The sequence below is a fragment of the Colias philodice genome, chromosome 7 (genome assembly GCF_061535455.1).
Source record: "Colias philodice isolate Cphi_HAF_F1 chromosome 7, ilColPhil1 Martin Lab GWU primary, whole genome shotgun sequence".
In the NCBI taxonomy this organism is placed as follows: domain Eukaryota; kingdom Metazoa; phylum Arthropoda; class Insecta; order Lepidoptera; family Pieridae; genus Colias; species Colias philodice.
Genome location: NC_143092.1, coordinates 908,136 through 930,699, shown reverse-complemented (window position 1 = coordinate 930,699; position 22,564 = coordinate 908,136). Strand labels below are relative to the sequence as shown.

General features: G+C 34.6%; 3 protein-coding genes across 7 annotated transcripts in view; all 3 read left to right on the top strand.

Moving 5' to 3' along the window:
* The window catches only part of LOC149486901 (uncharacterized), a 53,178-nt gene extending 39,852 nt beyond the window's left edge, over positions 1-13,326 (top strand). For all 5 annotated transcript variants that reach the window (XM_089696968.1, XM_089696969.1, XM_089696965.1 and 2 more), the window contains 10 exons: positions 498-705; positions 1,660-2,296; positions 2,694-2,864; positions 3,573-3,735; positions 6,322-6,473; positions 9,235-9,775; positions 9,986-10,103; positions 10,461-10,615; positions 11,227-11,371; positions 11,766-13,326. In XM_089696968.1, the coding sequence (XP_089553094.1) occupies positions 498-705; positions 1,660-2,296; positions 2,694-2,864; positions 3,573-3,735; positions 6,322-6,473; positions 9,235-9,775; positions 9,986-10,103; positions 10,461-10,615; positions 11,227-11,371; positions 11,766-11,960 (2,485 nt within the window). In that variant the 3' untranslated portion in view covers positions 11,961-13,326. The remainder of the gene's footprint in view (positions 1-497; positions 706-1,659; positions 2,297-2,693; positions 2,865-3,572; positions 3,736-6,321; positions 6,474-9,234; positions 9,776-9,985; positions 10,104-10,460; positions 10,616-11,226; positions 11,372-11,765) is intronic.
* Positions 13,327-14,540: 1,214 nt separating this feature from the next.
* On the top strand, positions 14,541-17,683 carry LOC149486900 (MD-2-related lipid-recognition protein-like). The gene is made up of 4 exons (XM_089697075.1): positions 14,541-14,700; positions 16,360-16,473; positions 16,988-17,166; positions 17,578-17,683. The coding sequence occupies exons 1-4, from the start codon at positions 14,622-14,624 to the stop codon at positions 17,665-17,667; spliced, it is 462 nt and encodes a 153-aa protein (XP_089553201.1). The 5' UTR covers positions 14,541-14,621; the 3' UTR covers positions 17,668-17,683.
* A 1,087-nt stretch (positions 17,684-18,770) lies between these two features.
* Positions 18,771-21,383, top strand: LOC149486899 (MD-2-related lipid-recognition protein-like). Its single transcript, XM_089697076.1, has 4 exons — positions 18,771-18,893; positions 20,202-20,318; positions 20,697-20,869; positions 21,261-21,383. Exons 1-4 carry the CDS (start codon positions 18,812-18,814, stop codon positions 21,348-21,350), a joined length of 462 nt encoding a protein of 153 aa, XP_089553202.1. The 5' UTR covers positions 18,771-18,811; the 3' UTR covers positions 21,351-21,383.
* Positions 21,384-22,564: the final 1,181 nt, after the last annotated feature.

Sequence of the window (22,564 nt, the reverse complement as noted above, 5' to 3'; positions counted from 1 at the left end):
TAAAGAAATTTATTATAACTAGAAGTAAATAGTTTAATTGTAACAAATATGATAAATGAAATGCTGGAAAATTAACTGCATCAATATTAATTAATAGATAATTTCTTTCGCCGATAAACAGTCTAATAACTAATTTATTATCTTTATTCTCATAACACTTTTATTTTAACATACTCTTATAATAAAGATAAAGTAAAATAATATACATATTATAATTAAGATTTTCTTCAATAATTAAAAAAATATATGATTATATGTCACGTACGTAGCTCTAATTTCAACGAAATGCATCAAACTCCGAGACACAAACATTCGCTTTTTATCAACCATAAATCCTAGATACATGAGGTGAATGCAGTCTCAAGCACACGATACAATTCACGGCTATAAAAGTGTGTTAAATAACGTATTGTAACGGTTCAATACCGTCGGCTGTGTTAACCTGAATTTAGTTGTAATTGCACTTCATATTTCAATGACAAAGGCAATCTTCACAGGCAGTTAATGCAACAGCAGATGCAGCATCAGATGATGAACCAAGCAAGGTCACAAGAGATGTTAGCGCATAGACCACAAGCGTTAGGGGCAGATGCTCTTTACCAACAATATGGCCCGCCTGGAAGACGAAGCGCAATGTACCAACGGGATCTTGATGTTCGATCTATGGCTAATTTTACATCTCTTAAAACTGGCCCGCAAGCTCAGGTGAGTTTATTTTATTACCTTTTTTACGTTGTCTAAGACGGGACAAAATATTAAATATATTACGACCTTCCTCGAAAACCACGAATCAGTCAATTGATCACTGAAAACTGAATGAAAATCAGTGCAATGCTTTTTGAGTTTATCGCGAACAGAGAAAAAGACATGCGGCGGATGTCTTTGTTTTATAATATGTACTGATGTTTAATTTTTCTTAATGAAGTGTATAATCGTCATATCTAGATGTTATATTTATGTGATGTTATCTAAAGCTGATCTTTTCCTAGAATGTTTCATTAAGTTAATTGCATTTTATGTCACAAATGATACATTTTATCTCTGTTAAATACACGAAATAGCTAACAAACGACCTCAAAAAACAACCCAGTGGCGCCTTTCTACAGACAGTTGTTCTTAGATTCCCAAGAATAAAATCTTCCCACGAAAATGTACAATTAAAATAATGAGCGCTTGTTTCTGAAACCGTGTTGTGGAATAAAATTGTATCGCTTTGTCCGCTGCATAATGGATTTATTGGATCATTGTTTTAGTGCTAATCGAAAAATCCTTAATGATGATGTAATCCTTATCTATTTCATTTTTGCTAACATACTATACAATGAAAAGAGTTCAATTGAGAATACGGGTTTCTAGAAAGCTGTGACTTTTTATATAATTAAATCAATTGCTCGCAAGAAAGGCGGACTTCGTTCACTCCTATTAAGTGTTATACGCGTATGTCGTGACAACTAACTGTAGCATACAGCTATTGCCCATAAAATAAACGCTCTTCGAATCCAATTACATTGTATGCCACATAAAGTCCATAAAGACTTTTACATAAATGTATCAGGTAATAAAACTTCACTGACGACTTCATTCTCGTCGCAAACGCATCTTATAGCCGTTAAAAATTTACTGCGTGTGGATTGACTTGACATATAATATTTTTTGCAGTTTGACAACTCACATTCGCGACCCGATTTGAGAAGTCCGCAACAGTTAGAACGGGAGATTATTCAACAGCGAAGGTTTATAGAAGGAAGACGTGCGTCGTCTCATCCACATTTACTGGACGAACCTCAGAGACCAGAAGTGAAACCTCAAGTATACGATCGGTCAAGAAGGAATTCACACGGAAATTTATTAGACGGGATGCCAAATGAAAACGGCCCGCCTAGAAGTAATGATGAAAGGGAATCGGATGATGGAGGATTTAGAATGCGATTAGCTGCCCAGGGTCGATCAAGCTTCGAGCGCATAAGAACAAGCGGGAGATCTGTAGAATCGAGAACACCAGAGGAATATAGAAGAACCCCAGACAGTCATAGAGAACGTAGAACACCAGATAGCCATAGAGAAAGAAGAACACCAGATTCTGTTAATCAAAGACAAATTGAAGAGACACCAAATGAAAATGAAGCGGAGAGAAATGATGAAAACATAAGTCAAAAGTCGGCTGATAGTGTTTATAATTCTAGCAAAACAGAAGCTTATAACCCACAACCGTCGTCGTCGAGACAGACGCCAAATAGGATAGAAGATTTGAAAGCGAGCGGAAAGAAAGGCGCTGGCGGATCTGCGGCGAGTTCAGGTATGTTAGTTTCATCTTTCTGAGTTACTTTAAAATATTTATCGCATGTACTCTATTTTAAACTTTTAAAGAACATAATCCTTTGTAATAAAACGGTAAATTAACTTTATCAAATTAACTAGCTGTGCTCCGCGGTTTCACCCGTGTGTTCTGCTCCTGTTGATATTAGCGTGATGATATATAGCCTATAGCTTTCCTCGATGGCTATCTCACACCGAAAGAATTTTTCCAAATCGGACCAGTAGTTCCTGAGATTAGTGCGTTCAAACAAACATAAAAACAAACTCTTCAGCTTTATAATATTAGTATAGATTATGTTGATTTTGATGTCAAAATAAAATACTATGCTATTATGATAGTTAAAATTAAATTCAAATAGCAAAACGTCGACTTCCAGACTACGACAAAAACGGTGGCCAATCATCTAACGTAGACTCCGGCAGAGGCAGCGTCGCCTACTCGAGTGGGCGACGAGCTGATGCCAGTCTACATGATACATCAGCAGACTCTGATGGAGCTACAAGAGCACAGCCTCAACCTGGTACCAGTCAACAGAACCCGCAACCTTGTGAGTATACCTTCTGTAGATAGACTTAGAGTTCAAAATTGCATATTCATTTACTCTGTTGTTATACAAAATAATAAGTTTCTATGTTTGGATGAATATTCGTTATTATATCAAAATGAATATCACTATAGTATAAAACAAAGACGCTGTCTCTGTCCCTATGTCTTGATTCTTGATCTATGATTGTTTAAGTATATAATTTATTAGGTTTTAGACAAAGGGGGCGAGGCCGCGGGCGTTAAGCTAGTGTTTCTATAATTAAACCAAATATTGGCAGTGTTGTAGGTTATGTACTTGAATAATACACAAGCTTCAAAAGTTTTTCTGAAGCTTGTGTGAAGCTGAAGTTTTTCTGAAGCTTGTGTGAAGCTTTTGTGCGCGGAAATTTGTCTTTCAATTACATTTATTAGTAAAAAATATTAAAGAAAATACTAATTAAATAATAAAATATGTCTTAATGCCTTACACTAATTATACATAATATACTGGGTATTTGATACAAGCGGTCCGCCCCGGCTTCGCCCGTGGTACATATTTCGCAATAAAATGTAGCCTAGGTTATTTCTCAGGGTCTAAAGATTGTCTGTGCCAAATTTCATCAAAATCGGTCCAGTAGTTTATGCGTGAAAACCATACATACATAATTACAAACCTTTCCTCTTTATAATATTAGTATAGATAAATAAACATAATTATCCCTTATTCCAGCTGGTGAAAACGAATGGGCCGATCTCGTAGAATGCGAACTCCGACAGATCTTAGAACCCAAACTGTCCAACATGCGGCTCGACAGCTCCGACAGTTCAGACAGTTCGGTCACACCCCCCCTGCCCCCACTATCGCCATCTTCTGATCTGCATAAACGGAACAGGTATGTTTTGAATAAAATAACATTTAATTTTCCTTCTTTGTTTTACAATTAAAAACTAACAACATACTAACAAAGTTTTAAATGCAGTAATAATTTTGTTAGAAAATTGGAAAACAATGTTAATAAGTTCTGAAATGGAATATGGATGAATGATCATTTTTGTAGAATGAAGAAAATTTTATTAATCTTAACGACTCACAAGTCATGACAGGGGCCGTATTATGACCTCTTATTTCCAGACAGATTAGGCCGTGAATTGAACTGACTGGTAAATTCATATTACAATAACCAGTCATGGTAAATTATGGTGTTACATGAATTTGCCAGTCAGTTCAATTCACTGACTGGGAATAAGAAGTCATAATACGGCCCCAGTATCTCTATTGTTGCATCTAGCAATGAAAATTATCTATCTATATATATAAAAAAAAAATGAATTGCTGTTCGTTAGTCTCGCTTAAACTCGAGAACGGCTGGGCCGATTGAGCTGATTTTGGTTTTAAAATGTTTGTCGTAGTCCAGGGTAGGTCTAAACGGTGATATAATAAGGAAAAATTGCGAGTAAGATAGGGTAAGACGACAATTCCATTTTCCCATATAAAAGTTGAGCACTTCTTTCTCTCAAACATTTGACGGTATTTGTACTCTCAGTTCCACTCGAATTGAAGAACGCAATAAATAAAGACTTTTGAATCAACATAAGTCCGGAAAATTTCTATATCAGGAAAATTTGTATACGCCAGGAACATTTACATACGTCAGGAAAATTTCTATAAGTCAGGAAAATTTCTATACGTCAGGAAAATTTGTATACGTCAGGAAAATTTATATACGTCAGGAAAATTTGTATACGTCAGGAAAATTTATATACGTCAGGAAAATTTCTATAAGTCAGGAAAATTTCCATAAGTCGGGAAAATTTCTATAAGGTGGAAAATTTCCACTAGAAAGGAAAATTTCTATAAGACAGAAAAATTTTCATAAGTCCGGGAAAATTTCTATACGCCCGGAAAATTTCTATAAACATGGTAAATTTCTATACGCCAGGAAAATTTCCGTAAGTCCGGAAAATTTCTATACCTCAGGAAAATTTTTATAAGCCAGGAAAATTTCTATACGTCAGGGAAATTTCTATGCGTCGGGAAAATTTCTATAAGCCAGCAAAATTTCTATAAGGCAGGGAAATTTCTATACGTCAGGAAAATTTCTATACGCCAGGAAAATTTCGATAAGACAGGAAAATTTCGATAAGCCAGGAAAATTTCTATACGTCCGGAAAAATACTACTGAACCGATTACAATGAAATTTAGCACACATATAGAAGGTAACTTGGATTAACACATAGGGTAGGTATTATCCCGGATTTCCTGGCTTATAAAAATTTTCGTGAGGTATAGAAATTTTCCGGACTTACGGAAATTTTCCTGGCGTATAGAAATTTACCATGTTTATAGAAATTTTCCGGGCGTATAGAAATTTTCCCGGACTTATGAAAATTTTCCTGTCTTATAGAAATTTTCCTTTCTAATGGAAATTTTCCACCTTATAGAAATTTTCCTGACGTATATAAATTTTCCTGGCGTATACAAATTTTCTTGACGTATAGAAATTTTCCTGACTTATAGAAATTTTCCTGACTTATAGAAATTTTCCTGACTTATAGAAATTTTCCGGGCGTATAGAAATTTTCCGGACTTATGAAAATATTCCTGTCTTATAGAAATTTTCCTGGCGTATAGAAATTTACCATGTTTATAGAAATTTTCCTGGCGTATAGAAATTTTCCTGACTTATAGAAATTTTCCTGACGTATATAAATATTCCTTTCGTATGGAAATTTTCCGGACACGAATTTTCCTCATCTATATAAATTTTCCCGACGTATAGAAATTTTCCTGATTTATAGAAATTTTCCTGACATAGAAATTTTCCTGACGTATATAAATTTTCCTGGCGTATACAAATTTTCCTGATATAGAAATTTTCCGGACTTATGTCGATTCAAAAGTCTTTATTTATTGCGTTCTTCAATTCGAGTGGAACTGAGAGTACAAATACCGTCAAATGTTTGAGAGAAAGAAGTGCTCAACTTTTATATGGGAAAATGGAATTGTCGACTTACCCTATCTTACTCGCAATTTTTCCTTATTATATCACCGTTTAGACCTACCCTGGACTACGACAAACATTTTAAAACCAAAATCAGCTCAATCGGCCCAGCCGTTCTCGAGTTTTAGCGAGACTTACGAACAGCAATTCATTTTTATATAATACTAGCGGTCCGCCCCGGCTTCGCCCGTGGTACATATTTACGTTTTCTCTACATAAAAACCATCCTCGTACTTCAAGGAATATAATAAAAAAAGAATTATCGAAATCGGTTCAGCCGTTCTCGAGTTATGCGCTTACCAACACATTTTGCGATTCATTTTTATATATAAGAAGAAGAAGATATAGATATAGATATATAGATTATATGTATATTTATCAGTCATCTGGTTTCCATAACTTAGCTTAGTATGGGATCAGATGGTGCCGTGTGTGAAAATTGTCCTGAAATATTTATTTATTTATATTTATTCCAGTCTACCCGGCCGTTCCTCCGAGTACCCCGAGGAGCGTCGTCGCGGGCGCGAGTCCCCGCGCTGGCACACACACACACACTCGCACACACACTCGCACGCGCACTCGCACAAGAAGCACTCTACTAAACGGGACCAGCATTATAAGAAACATTGTGAGTGCAGTTATTGTTCAAGTTAGAAATAAAATAAATAAATCATTTATTTACACCATTATATGCAAACATTTAATGACCCAGGCTCCTAATATAGTTATAAACTGTTTTTCAGGAGCCTAATTTATATTACACTGATAGTCAATGGCTAGTTAATAGTTATGATTTGTTTAGGTTCCTAGGGTATTTCATTTAGTTTGAGCCCCACGGATTTTCCACATGGTATTACATAGATTAATAAAACTAATTTTTCACTAAATTACGTAGAAATTTTGAAAAAGACAAAAAATAAAAAATTTGGTTATTTGAATTTTTCGTCTACATTTTTAAGTTATGAGAAAAAAAATTAAATACAAAACTTGCGGATATTACCTAAAACTTTGCTCTTTAACAGGACTTGAAGTTTTGCTGGAAACCTAGATAAACCATTTTTTAGCCTTAAAAACTCACCTCCTCCCACTGCCCAAATTCGGATCGACTCTAATTTATTTTTCCTTTCATTTTTATCACATTCCCCTTCTTTTCTAATGAGATTCATCCTACTGTATTTTTTTTTTCATTTTTTACAATTTCTGTATGCTTCAGCCCTAGTTTAACGTAGCGTAATAGGCCCATAACATCTTGTCAACACATTCCAGTGTTCGGTCTGGACACCTCCGATATGACATCGACTTTTCCAAACCAAACAAAGTTATGCCCGGTATACATTATTCCAGTCCAGTACTGGATTGCTTACTGAAAAAATGTAAACTGGCACTAGAATGAACTTAATCCAGTAAGCATTCCAGTCAGTATTTTTTTTTTTTTTGCAAAATGTTTATTCTTTAAAGTCATCAAATTTTCGGCTAAAGTGATACTTGCATAGTATAGAATTGTTATAATATTCAGGTATATATCTTGTATCAACGGACGGATAAATGTCTCCTGTAACACAGGACATTTCCTAGCATAGGAGACATTGTTCAAATATTGCAATTAATTGTACCTACAGCTACGGTTTATGTTTTACTTATATATGTAAGTTATCCTATAATTGCATGTACATGTATATTTTTTGTTGTCAAATAAAGAATTTATTATAATTTATTATTATTATTAGTCCAGTAACTGGTTTCGCGGTCTACTAATAACTGGAATAATGACGTAGACGTTACAGACAGCACTGGACTGGAATCTCGCTAGATCACTCGACTGGAATAATATAAACCGGGCATTAGCGTATAGACCAGTGCCGATAATTTTTGAAACAAAAAAAAATCGCAGTCGGATGAAACCCATTAGAAAAGGAGGGGAATATGATAAAAATGTAAGGAAAAATAAATTACGGTCAATCCGAGTTCGGGAAGTGGGAGGGGGGAGCTTTTTACGAGAAAAAAATGGTCTCTCTCTATTTCCGACAAAACTACAAGTCCTACGGAAAAAAGTTCAGTGGCAATGTTGTAGGTAATAAAAAGATCTACAATTTTTGTATTAACAATTTTTTCACATAACCTCAAAATCAGAGGCGGCTCGCCCTAAGGAGCGCTGGTGCAGTGAACTCCCATAAATAATTATAATAAAATCATAGTCCTTAATTTAATTATTAACATTAATTATTACTATTTAAAATCAATCGTAATCTTTAAAACTACTGTTAATACCAATGAATATATACATCATTCCATCATCCCATACACCTGAATAATACCTACTGTATTATGTAACGCGCGAAGCGGTGCGCTCACGATTGCGCTCCAATGAAAAAAGATTTAGTACATTTCCTAATACGAAATCCAATAGGAGTGAAAGAGAGGGTTTTGCCAGAGCCCTGCGCGTGAAACAAAAGATTTTCTATGGAAAAGTAGCAAAATTCGGAGCGCCGCACCCGCAAACGTTGCCGGTTCGTTTTTACCTCCAGGCAGGACAGCGATTGCGCGCGCGGCGCGACGTTGCCACTTGCCAGTTACCACTTCTATAATATAAACAAACACTCGAGTCAACTTCAATGCACGCGCGCGATTCATGCAATTTTCTAATTAAAATTATAAAATACGTGTTGATACGTGTGTTGTTGCCTGTAGTTATCAGTATTACTTGTGAGTTTAAAATGAACAATAATTATAATGTGGCGTTCATTAAAAAGTGTGATAAAACGTTACAAATTCGGCTTGAATACAGTAAAGCTAAGGGACCGCCACGGCCTGAACTTGATCTTACGCAAAAATGTACGACAAAAACGAAAACATATACGCGTATGTTTAAATCTGAACAATATTAGCTCATCTTTCAATCAAGATGAAAAAACATTCACAATCTCGGTACCATTTGTTGAATGAACTGCAATTGGCGTCTATCGGTCTTGTCGCTTTAAGTTATAGATATTTTTGCACACCAAAAAGAAAGACGTATCACGTAGGTATGCATTTTCTTTATAAGTAATTTTTTTGATAAATTGTACTGCTTTATACCATGTATTTTCAGTGTTTTATTTCAAGTGAACACCCATAAAATTTTGTCACGAGCCGCCTCTGCTCAAAATTAAGGTGAAAAATTAAAAAAAACCAAGATTTTGGTTTTCGGTTCGGGAAGTGGGAGGGGGGGGACCCCTCCCACTTCCCGAATTCGGATTGACCGTAATTTATTTTTCCTTACATTTTTATCATATTTTCCTCCTTTTCTAATGGGTTTCATCCTACTGCGATTTTTTTTTCACTTTTTATTATTTTTAAAGGCTTCTACCCTGGTCTAGTAATGAGTTCAACATCTTGTCAACTCATTCCAGTGTTCGGGCTGGACACGACCGACATGACGTCCACGACCACGCGCAGCCTGGACCTGTCGTCGCTGCTGGACGCGCGCACCGACAGCGACGCGTCCAGCGGCGACGCGCGGGCCATCCGCCGGCAGCTGCGCGGGCTCGAGACCATGTACGCCGAGGTGCTGCAGCTGCTCGGCGTGCGCAAGCCCCCCCTCAAGCAGCCCGCGTGGGAGCCCAGGTGTGTACATCCGCCGGCAGCTGCGCGGGCTCGAGACCATGTACGCCGAGGTGCTGCAGCTGCTCGGCGTGCGCAAGCCCCCCCTCAAGCAGCCCGCGTGGGAGCCCAGGTGTGTACATCCGCCGGCAGCTGCGCGGGCTCGAGACCATGTACGCCGAGGTGCTGCAGCTGCTCGGCGTGCGCAAGCCCCCCCTCAAGCAGCCCGCGTGGGAGCCCAGGTGTGTACATCCGCCGGCAGCTGCGCGGGCTCGAGACCATGTACGCCGAGGTGCTGCAGCTGCTCGGCGTGCGCAAGCCCCCCCTCAAGCAGCCCGCGTGGGAGCCCAGGTGTGTATAGTATTAAATTAATAGATTCAACAGAGTACAAGAGGGAGGAAATCTACGTGGTCAAGCAGGAAGCAGATGGGAAAAAAGGTCTTCAACTTTTAGGATCTACTCATATCCGAATAAAGAAATATTCCATATGAGGGACGAAACCTTTAACTTCTATCAAACACAAATCCGAACCGCTTTATCAAACTTATAATTCGATTCCAGGTTATCATCAAAGCGTCGCTACGGCAGCATGTCGTCCCTCCCGTCCAGTTCCGTGAGCAGCCGCCCGCAGCGGGACAAACGACGCTCTTCCGACCATCGGAAGAAACATGACATCAAGGTATGTATTGAAATTCTCTATAATTTTTTGTTAACAATTACTAAAAATTATTTGTAATTCTTGCTTTCATTCATTTCTTTGTTTTCTCAATTTAAAAATAACTTTTAACTATTCTTTTCATTTTTAGCTTAAATTTGACGATAATCTTTTTGCCATTGATGTTATACCATTTACATTTGCTTGCACGCGTACATGCACGCACTTGCTGATTTTGTGCTATTTCCATACCCACCCACGCACGCACTTACACATACACGTACTTTCACATAAGTTGCGAAAATTTCCTCAATTCTGGACTCATTTTTGTGACCCATTCATACCAACATTCCACTTTATACAAACTTACCTCCACTCCAGGGCATCAACAAGCGGTTCCAACGTCTGGAGTCGCACGTGGTGACGTTAGCACGATCCGTGGCGCATCTGTCCAGTGAGATGCGCACACAGCATCTCGTCATGCAAGAGATGGACAACATACGGGCGGAGATCGCGGCGCTCAGACATATGTACAAGTGAGTTGGGTTAGAAATAACACGATATTCCCTTGGAGAAAATAGCAAAAATAGACAATAGAATTTAATGAAACCAAATTCAATAGGTTAGTTAATAAGAATCCCAGACTTTCTCCATCGACTCGACTTTCTCGACTTTTTGATTTTCAAACAAAGCATAACCTAACCATTATGTAATATTATGTTAATCGAAGTGTTTTACAATTCTAATTGTGAAAGACACAACATTTTTTTTTATTGGTAATAGGGAAGCGCTTGACCACAATCTCGCCTGATGTTAAGCTAAGATGTGGTCTAAGATGAAATGCGCTTCCCTAGAAGGTACCTGTCCACTCTACGTTTGAAGACCCCCATATTGTTACATTTTTCGACATTTTCAGTAGTTATTTGCTTACTTATTTACTACTTTGCCTATATTCAAAATACTTACTGTACGGTTTACGTATTACTACGAGTAGACTGAATATAGGTCGCGCTAAACGCTGCTAATAATTGCATTAATCATAAACATATAATTATTAACAGTAATTAAAGTTGTCTCAAGTTTTATAATTATTTCTCCACAATCCAATACAAATTTTTCTCCTTAATTTACCCCACATTTTCCCCAGATCGCAGCAGTACATAAGATCAGGGCATTCCCGACACTTGGACCCATACTCGTTCAGCAACCCCGACCGAGTCAAACGGCTCACCAAGTTCTTTGGGGACGAGCCACCGCTCATGCGGCTGTTCTTGAAGAAACTGGGTTATGAGGTAGGGAATTATCGTCTTTGAGTACTAAAAATTATTGATTGATTGATTTTTATGTCAGGACAAGAAATTTTAAGTGCCATGTAGAATTGAATAAAATATGAGACACAATAATTATGTGATTGTAGTATTTGAGTAACAAATACTGAATTTCAAGGACAGGAAAGGAAATTTTTATTTCCATGTAGAATTTCATACTGAATTGAGGAAATGTTGACCTTGAAAATAATTTTGTTTTGTTGTTGTTTCTCAAATCTGAATCTTCTTTTTACAATGAAAATGGTCTATGAAAATACTACCTTAAACCAGTAACTAATCCATAATAACTTGTCTCTGTATTCTTAAATGCAATTTCACCATAGTTTAACCCTTATTTATCATCCAAATACATTTTCAGAAATACGCAGCACTGCTAGAAAAAGAGAAAGTAGGGGCAGCAGAACTACCTTATGTCGGTGAAGACAAATTAAGATCCCTCGGCGTGCCTCTCGGACCTCGAATGAGAATATTGAAAGAAGCCGGCATCCATCATGACATACATTTTCCTAGAGACGACCCTAACACCACTACAACTACTTTGGCTATAGTTTAATTGTTAGTGTTGTTAATGATAACGCCATTTAGTTCTAATGTGAACTTAGCTAAAAATTTATAGCATCAAAGTTAGTATTCATGACACATTTTCCTAGAGATAACCATATAATGCTGGTTATAGTTTTTTGTTAATTAGGCCTTGTTCTGAATGATATAAACTGAATTGTTAATAATAGCACCTGAATGATTAAAAATACAGTTAGTCCACTTAAACTTGCAGTTAATAAAAACATGTTTGACATTTAAAAAATAGAAACAAAAATGCTATTTATCATGACATACACTTCCCGAGGGGACGATCCTAATACTGCTTATAACTTTTTCTATAGTTTAATTAGTAAAACATTATTGAGACATAGCGCCATCTAGTTGGAAACTTAGCAAACAAAAATATTGAAAAAAATAAAACGACAAAAAATCAAGATGAAAAAACTTTAAAAAAATTGTACAAATCACAATATTTTTCTAAATTTCATCTTATATTATGATACATAAAGAAAAGGTCTGATAAAATAAAAAAAAAGTTTAAACTCAATGTCCTCATACATTTAAAACTCTTGACTGAGATGTAGGCTATATTGAAGCTAACAAATTTGTAAATATAAATAATTATGAATTTAAGACAAGTCTTACTTCGTGTTCAATTATGTACTTAGAGTAAAATGAGGCTTATGCATTTACAATACTGCGTAAATAAATGTTTATATAATATAAAGTATAAACCAATGTTAACTTTGAAAAAATCTAAAAAAAACGATTTCCAAGTTTTATTTTACTTTTTACCCACTTAGAAAAAATTTGACTGTTACACATTTTTATTATCAAACATGATTTTTTAAAAAGAATACTAAATTTTAATCGTAATTACGCTTCTATATTATAAATGTATGAGCCTTATTAGTTTTAAAACGACTGTTGATTGTTTATAATTTTCAATGAATAAGCAAATTTCTTATATGTATCTAATTTCAATCTAACATCATGAAATACAATCGTAATATTTAATTGAAAATATATTTTATCTGTAAAGTAAGAAAGAGAGAGCAGACAAATAATTTGTTTTGATATCTTATTATAAATTATTTTTAATCTTGACTTATATAAAATGCACGCATGATTTATCATATATTTTTATGTATTATATTTTATTATATATCGTTGAATACTCATACAAATCTCAATTAAAATAAATGTATACTTAAGATTAGTTAATTGTTATCTTCTCTATGGTATGCCAAAGACAGAAAGCGGCATAATTTCATTTTCATGTATATAGCTGTATATAAATAATAAACAACGAATTACAACTCAACTTGTTATTAGATGTATTTTTATATTTTTTGTAAATAAACACTTATACTGATTTCTGTTGTTTTATTCCCGAATACCTCCTACTGATATCAGGAATCAAACCGAAACCGTTTTTTTTAACTATTTCATATATTATATTGAAATATTTCACAGAGTTTATACTCTAAAATAGTGCTTATTCTCAAATAAATCGAGCTAAATTGTTGCATTTGTCAGAGTATGGCTATATGAAAGTTCCAAAATTAAACAAACAAACAAACAAAAATACTTTATTGTGCACCAGGACATAAAAATTACTATTAAAAAACTATTTATTTAGTAAATTGCCATTATATGCCAAAACTAACGATCCGATTTTAATGATCAGTTAAATCCAACGAGAATGATAGAATACTTTATAATTAAATTCTGATATAATGGGACTACCCAGTCACTAGTTTACATAATGTTCTACTATCTACTAAAATAATGAAATGATAAATAAATAAGAAAATATACAGTTCATTATAGTTATAAGTACTTAATATCGTTTTAACATCACTTAAACCGTCAATTAACAGTAATAAACGACTGTTTGCAAGTCGCCTGAATAACAAGTAATTATTGATACCTCGAACCAACTCGCATTAACTATCAAATAGCATTTGTATGTTCGTTCATAAATGCGATTTTTAAAGTGTATTGGAATACTGACTGCTGACTAGTTACTTAATACTTTATAAACTGTATACATTGGCCATTGACTGTATGTTATTTATATAATATGCTTCATAATATTTTGTACACTAGGGAACACTAGCGACTTACGTAGTAACTAATATTTAATCTGTGCTAGCGACAGGCGAAGCCAGGAAAAGCGGATAGTTTTTAGAATTTCACTATATTACACATTTTTAATGATTCTCTCAAAAATGAAATATGTATTCAATTTCATTTTAGTAATTTTGAGACCTGGATATAAATACTACATTGGTACCTAATACCTATTCATTTATGTACTATGTACCTATTCATCTCACAAAACAATTCCTTGGCATTAGTCTCATTAAATTGAAATCGTATCAGACGTAAACAACATTATCATAGGAAACATTCATAATAAATAAAACTTTAGCAATTAATCATCATTTGCAAAGCCAGCTGTAAAAACAAACACGAACAAACAATATCATTAAGCTGCTATTAAAACTTCGTTTAAACAAAGCCGGGTTGCACGCATAGCGCGTAAAGTTCTCAATTAAAAACAATTTCTGGGCAGCTCATTATAGATAAATCAAAGGTCGCATGTCAAGTGATAAATTTGATCATTGGCCATCAGTGCATAGTGCGTGTACGACTGTTCTTCAAAATGGTCAAGTACGTGGTACTTCTGGCGCTCTTGAGCCTTGCGGCCGCTGAAATAGCTGAGTTTAAGAAATGCACTGAATGTGAGTAACTATTATATTTTCAGTTAATATTAATCCATACTAATATTATAAATGCGAAAGTAACTCTGTCTGTCTGTCTGTTACTCAATCACGCCTAAACTACTGAACCAATTTGCATGAAATTTGGTATGGAGATATTTTGATACCCGAGAAAGGACATAGGCTACCTTTTATTGCGAAATATGTACCACGGGCGAAGCCGGGGCGGACCTCTTAGATAGACCGTATATGTAAGTAAATTATACTTATTTAATAAAACTTTAAGTTTAAGACTGCGTTATTCCTGTATTTTGTTTTGTTCTTTTAATATCGTTTTCGAGCAAGTTTCCACTACATATTCTTCGAGGTTTTTTCATGAAAGAGTAGTATCTAGTACTGCTCCTTGTTCCTGATAGATATTGGCTAGATCTAAGTATATATTATTATTTTTATAAAATTTGAAGTATTTTTAATTCACTTTCATAGTATTAGTTACTACGGAATATGGACGTAAAATCGTAACCAATTTACTAATGGTGCGTTTTAAGTTCAATCATACTCTTTGAACCGAGATCATTGTCTTATAATATCTTATCATCTATTGTTTCTACAAATTATAAGAATTCATGCACCCAAAGTACTGACAGCGAGGGTCAAATGGGTCATCGTATAGTCTCGACTCTCGAATGATAATGCTTAAAATCCGGTTCATTTGTTATAATTATGAAAATGACTCTTTGATATAAAAAACGTCAAAATCAATTAAAATTTTCCAAAATGCAGTCTACATCGATTATTTTAATTATTTTTTTAACTGCAATTTTGGTAGCCCTGGGAAAAATTTAAAAGTAATTTAAGTAAAACACTAAAATTGAAAGTTAGAAGTAACTTTGATCCAATTTTTGGTTGTATTCAGACCATCCTTTCTTGCTCTGGGACAAAATATTCGCAAGCTTTTCGTTGTATGTACTGACAAAAATAATTGAATAAGAACACGTTTTTTGGTTTATTTTATCACTTTAATGCTTGTTGTTCAATTGATGGTGGTAAATAATTTAAAATAAAACTCATAAACTGTTTAAGCATTTTATTAATACTTCGTTTCAATCTCAGCTACAGAAAATATTTGCGACCTCTCTTACAGCAACACTTTCTTTTTACCCGACTACAAAAGAAAGAGGGTTGTATTTTTATTTATCTATGTATGTTACATAGAAAACCTATATGTTTATCAATGTATGTAAATGTAGATTCTGTGAAATTTTTAGAGAATAAAAACAATCAATCACGAGGCTGGATTCGAACCCGCGTCTTTTTGCCTTTCCGGGGCGACGCTTAGCCGTGTTTCGATTAGAAAGAAAGCTAAAGAAACATTTATTTGACTCCACAAGATACAATGAACACAATACAATTTAAATTAATAATGTAAACACAGAAAACAAACAATTTCAAACAAATAAAACAAGTAAACAATTAAAATCACGATAGGTAACAATCTTATTACTCAATACAGTAAAATAAAAAATAAAAATTAATGAAAGAAACAGTAAGTGGAGCCAAACTCAGTAAATGTTGCAAGTGCCATAGTTGCAACACTGATTATTCTATTCTGTACAATATTCTGGTTTCTAAAGCTGTTATAACATTTAATATCAAATTCTTCATTATTATTACTTTCAGCTCCAGAGGATGTGTGCGTCATTAACGAGGTCCGTATAACCCCATGCAAGAAGCCCAGCTCGTGCAAGCTGAAGCTGGGGACTGTGTCTACCATCAGCTTTGACATGACACCCGGTAATATGACTAGTGAACTCCCATTTCCCCTAGTGGGGCTTACCCCTTAGGGCAGATGCATTGCACATCTGTTTCACTGATCGATTTTCTTTAGGGACAAGTAGGTGATCAGCCTTCTGTATCCTACCAGACCGAGACATTTTTTTTCTTCGTCTCCACCGGGAATCGAACCCAGGACCCCTTGGTGGTGAGTGGTGACACGCGTCAACCACTGTACCGAGGAGGCGGTCAATATGACTAGTGATAATAACTATAAAATATCTCCAAAAGGCCACTCCTTTTGTATATGTTATGTAAAGACTAGGTAGGTATTAATTATGTAGGTATCATGTAAACTTAAAGACTTTAAACGTATTGTTAACGCGGTTTGTTAGTTATATTGCGATTATTAACATTATATACAGCGAGAATGTTCACCAAATGAAATAATTATGAGTAAAATCAAAGACAAGGAAATACCACGAAAACTTTATTTAAGGAAACCATTTAACTAATATATTCATTCTGTTTCCAGGATTCTCAGCAACAAAATTGAAGACCGGTCTCTTCTTGGCGAAGGAAGGCGAGGGCCAGGATGTGCCGTTCCCCGAACTGTATGAAGCTGACGCCTGTCAGTACACAGGCTGTCCTATGGAAGCCGGCAAGAAACAGACTTTGGATTACAGCTTGCGGCTGGGCAAGAAATTACCTTCTGTAAGTATCAGTCAAGGTTTCACGACTACCTGATAATCTAGAAATTACCATATATGTGAGCAAAGAATAAACTTTGAAATAGATGTTGATAATTGTGCTTAGTGACTAAAAAAAAACCGCTTTTTTGAAACAAACGTACCCTTGTTGAGCTTCACTTAGTTTGGATAGATGGCGTTGTATAAAATTTAGAGAAACCATGCTCTCTGATTGCTTGAAGAGAGCCAAAGCACATTTGCACCTTAATTTCCAAATTTCATAATTTATATTTTTAAATTCTTATCTACATTCTAATTCATTTTCACGACAAAGATTAGAAAAGTCTTTTTCTATTTTGGATACCTCTACTGTAGAGTCACACTTTTCAACAAATGTTATATGCAATGCTAAACTATTATTATTATTTGTTTCCAGGGTAAATTCCCCTTCAAATTCAAGGTTTGGGATGAGGAAGACAAAACCAAGAATTGCTGCTTCAGAACCAATGTTGAACTTAGAAAATAAATACATTTTATAATGATTTGTTTCTTTTATTTTATAGTATCCTAGCTAACCTTTTGTCACTTTTATTTTACTTCTTGAAATTCATGATTTGTTTTATTTGTTTATGAATAAAATAGGATAGGAACGTGTGGTTTTTACTATTATCCAGTTAATTTTCGATATAAGTACATATTATGTCATAGAAAGATTTGTATAAAACATTGTACACGACGAGTTAATATTATTATATTTTATAAAAGATAATGTTGCTTCATAATGTTTGAGGTCTTGTAGAAAAGTCTGTCGTCTGAAGTGGGCGAAAGTAAACTCTCAGCTAAATACAAACCAGATTACAGGCTAATATAATATTCGTGTGAATTAAACGTTTCTTATAAACACGAGATATGCTTAATTGGTTACAACGAGAATCCTTATAAAAAAAAAGAAATTATAGCCAGGATAAGGGCAAATTTATGTTATACTAGTGGTCCACCCCGGCTTCGCCCGTGGTACATATTTCGCAATAAAAGGTAGCCTATGTCCTTTCTCGGGTATCAAAATATCTCCATACCAAATTTCATGCAAATTGGTTCAGTAGTTTAGGCGTGATTGAGTAACAGACAGACAGACAGAGTTACTTTCGTATTTATAATATTTGTATGGATGGAAAGTTTTTAAAATGATTTGTAAAAGCTCTAAAAAAGCTCAAGAAATTCTACATCAAATAAGCTTTAATTTGGACCCGTCAAATATTGTTTTCACATATTTAAACACGCATATAAAAGAATCATCAGTATTTTTGTATGTAACTTTAGACTCGATTTCAACCCACTTAAAATGGACAGATTTAATTCAAACTTTGTACACTTACCTATAAATCGATGATGGATCGATGACCATAAAATAATTTCATGATTATGAGCATGTTTTTTCACATTCATTCAAGCATAATTTGCCACAGTGCAGAGTATGGCCGCGGGGTACTTCCAGCTACTAACTAATATTTTATTAAATTAATTATAACATTCTACTTTTATATAAATTACTCTGTAAATCCTGGTTCATTGTAATATTAATTCGTATCACGTGTGATATAAATGTTTTGGTCTATTAATATACAAATAAACACAAAGATACGGCTATTTGCAGTCGATCCGCATCAACCATGGACGCGCGTCTATTTTTATTTTATTTGTTTGTTTCTGTTGTAAGTTCAGAATTAGTGAGAAAGAAGATATGTAAAGGGGGTAAGTATTTTTTTTTTTATTATTTGTTCTTATTCCATTCGATATAACTGTGTAATGGCTGGGTCAATGTGTCTCCTGTCCGACTAGGGCCCTTCCGGCCTCCTCCACTCAAGCGACAGCCCAAGCCGAGGTTCGAGATCCCCGTGGCGGGGGGACGCCCTTGCGCATGTCGCTACTGGGGTGAACCTTCAGTTCACCCACGCGTCCGCGTTAAAATTTAGAAGCCCTTCTGGCTGACATTGAGAGACACCAAAAAAAAAATGGGTCAATGTGTAGTAACTTATAACTTCCTTGGTGATTAGTTCTAAACATGTTTGAAAAGAGATCATAACTAACTAGGTTAAATATCAAATGTTACCTAATGGTACAGAAATAATCAGCAGATCCTCGTTCTCCCTCAGATCCTATCCATCTTGCACGATTGCTCCCTCTGTTGCAGCATCGAAAATTACGAATCACGTTATAATGAATGTTCAATGTATTAAGTTTCCGTCTGTTAAATGTTAGATATTTAAAAAAATGTTAATACATAATTGTTAGATGTTCTCGATATACCTACACCTGTAGCTAAAATTGCTCTTTTTAATGTTTTTACAAGGAATCCTTATGCTGCTTTTAAATTATTGCAATTCATTTCAACATAGAAACACAAGATAATGCCCTGGTTATTTAAACATTTCGATAATTTAATTATTTTAGGAATTAAACTTTGGAGCTTCGATAACCTTATTCTGGGGTGTTTGAACTATCAAATAGGAGCTATAAAGATAGTGTTTGGATGATAATATGAGGCCTAAATGTTTGTTGTAATTGCTTAAGCAATGAACACTTGACAATTATTAATATATGATAACTTCTGGTGGATTGCAACTTGCAAGAAATGAAAGGAGCCAGTTCGATTTCAGGTGCAAATGAATTTTCGAAAATCTTTAAATGCAGCCCTATTTCTTTTTGAAAATAGATTAGTGTTTCCTTTCTAATTTGCTATCTCCAGTATTTTATTTAGTTACACCAGGGCTATAAAAACATTAGACACTGTATGTTTTATCTTACAGGCTTCGGATATTAGTGCCAATGATTATTTTTCAATTAGAAACTTAATTTCCTAAAAATTAAAATTAGCTTATTCCAACCAGCTTTTCGGCATAGTCTCGCAATCATAGATTTTTTTAACACGTAAATTGTTAAAATATATATGTAAATAATAACACAAGTATAATCTATATAATTATCTAATATCTACGTTTAGATCATTCATATTTTCTTAGCAATACCTACCTACATTAAAATACTTATTTTTCAATACAGTTGAGACGCCAACGTGTAGCATCCATAACGTACATGTAGACCCTTGTCCTGAAGGACCTGCCTTCTGCCTCATCCGGCGAAACAAGCTTTACCAAGTCACTGTGGATTTCACTCCTCGTAAGTATAAATATTTTCAGGATTGTTATAATTAATATTAAAAGAAAGAGATGACGGCCGTCAGCGCAGTTTAGGTACCTATGCATATTGCATAGGTTTATGTCTGTAATAAAGGGCGATGGTTTGATCTCAACGTGCTAAGACAAGGCAATAACTATTTATGTACATATGTATATGAATTAACAAAAAAATTGATTGTTTATTTTAAATGTGTGTAAAATGTAGAGTCATGTAGCGTTGAATACATTCACGGTAAAATTCTATATTTTAATGGTTTATAAATTTTAGTGTAATTATATCTGCAATTCTTACAAACCCTTCAACATAAACCTCTGGAGTACTTAAAATGTTAATCTTTTACCTCTTCCCTCTTTGTAGAATTTTCATCAAGTAACCTGAAACTGGCAATAAATGGAGACAGTGCGAAAGACGCCACGTTCAGCACTGCAATACTCCCCCCCACCAGTGGGTGTGACGTCATCACTTGCCCCCTACAGAGAGACACGCGGCAAAGCTTCAATACAACAATATCTTTGAATAAAAGGAGCCGGGTAAGTTGATAGTCGATAATATAATTAGGAAGCTAGAAAGATATAAAAGTTTATTCTATTGAGACACAAACACTACAATAATTTGATACTTACAAAAATATCTATAATTATTGAAGATTAATGTGTGTGTTTTTTATTTCATTTTCAACTCTATATGGTTAAACCAATTTTAGAAGAGACTTTGGTGATGAACTCATGGAACACGTTATTTATTAATTATTAGTCGTAATATATTTCTGTAATATTAGAATTACTTACATATTTATTAAATTTTTTATCTACACCTACTTTATATATAAATTACAAACAATGAAAAAGTTTTCTCCTTTTCCACGACATACAGTTTACATTTAAAATTTTAAACTAACAAGCTTATGAATTTTATTTTCAGGGCAAATTTCCAATACAAGTAAAACTTTGGAACGAGGACAACAGCGCCGACGTGTGTTGTGTTACATTTAATGTAAGAGTTTTGAAATAAGTTGTGTAATAATAAATAAAAATATAAATATATATATATGTATTCGCATTTTTACTTTACCTTTCCCATATTATATACATCAAGACTATTATATATAATAACACACATTACTTTAATAAAGGCGTTAGTAGATTTACATTTAGGGGTAAAGTCACCAGTAGTTGACCATGTACCTGTAGTTGACCGCTAATGCACATAAACCGTTATAATAAGAATTCGCGGCAATTTTAAAAACTCATTCGTTAATAAGTAGTTAGTGCTGCTATCTGGTCAAATAGGCGCGTAAATTGCGCATCCATATCTGTCAAATATAGTAAATGGTGGTCAGTTGTTTGTTGAGTGACGGACCATTAAATCAATAAATTCGTTTTTGTAATAATATTCGTAGAGATTTAAAAAGTTTGAAGCTGAATACTAGGAACTTTGTCACCTTGTTGACGGTAAGTGTTTTTCGTTTTTTATTCGTTTATGGTTTATTTAAATGACAGGGTAATTAAAATTTAAAGATTTGTTGACAAAATTGAGATGTGGGGGTGGTCCAATACTGATTCCGTTTGACTGCGATTTTCTAGTAATTGACCATGGTGGTCCATTACCGAATTACCGTTTGACTATGATTTTCTAGTAATTGACCATGGTGGTCAACTTTTGATTATGTTCTGTATCTTTTAAATATACTGCATATAATAATTAATTAAAATAAACTATTTTATTTACTTTAACAATAGATTGATTTTCTTTAGTTAGTTAGTTAGTTTTGTTTATGGTACGAATTTATGGCTATGATCTATTACTAAAACCAATTTTTATCTTGTAGATGCCTGGGAAAAGGGGCGCATTCCTAAATTATACTGAAACTGCAATGCTTGTAGCAGTGAACGATGTTCGTCTTCATAAAACACCAATACGAACGGCTGCAAAAAAGTTCGGTGCACCAAGAATAACGCTTACAAATAAAGTAAAAGGGAAGTCACCGATGGAACGAAAAATGGGTCCGACATCCATCCTTACACCAGAAGAGGAGCATAAAATATGCGACTGGGTGCAAAAAATGGCAAAAAATGGCATAAAGATGTGCTCGACTATCCCTGGGATGCAGTAGTTGCTCACATAGAGGCTCCCAAGAAGACCAGTTCTACGAGAAATGTATATGATGTTCCAGAGATACATTCCTTGATATGATAAATTTGGCAAAAAGTTTGACGTTTACGCTT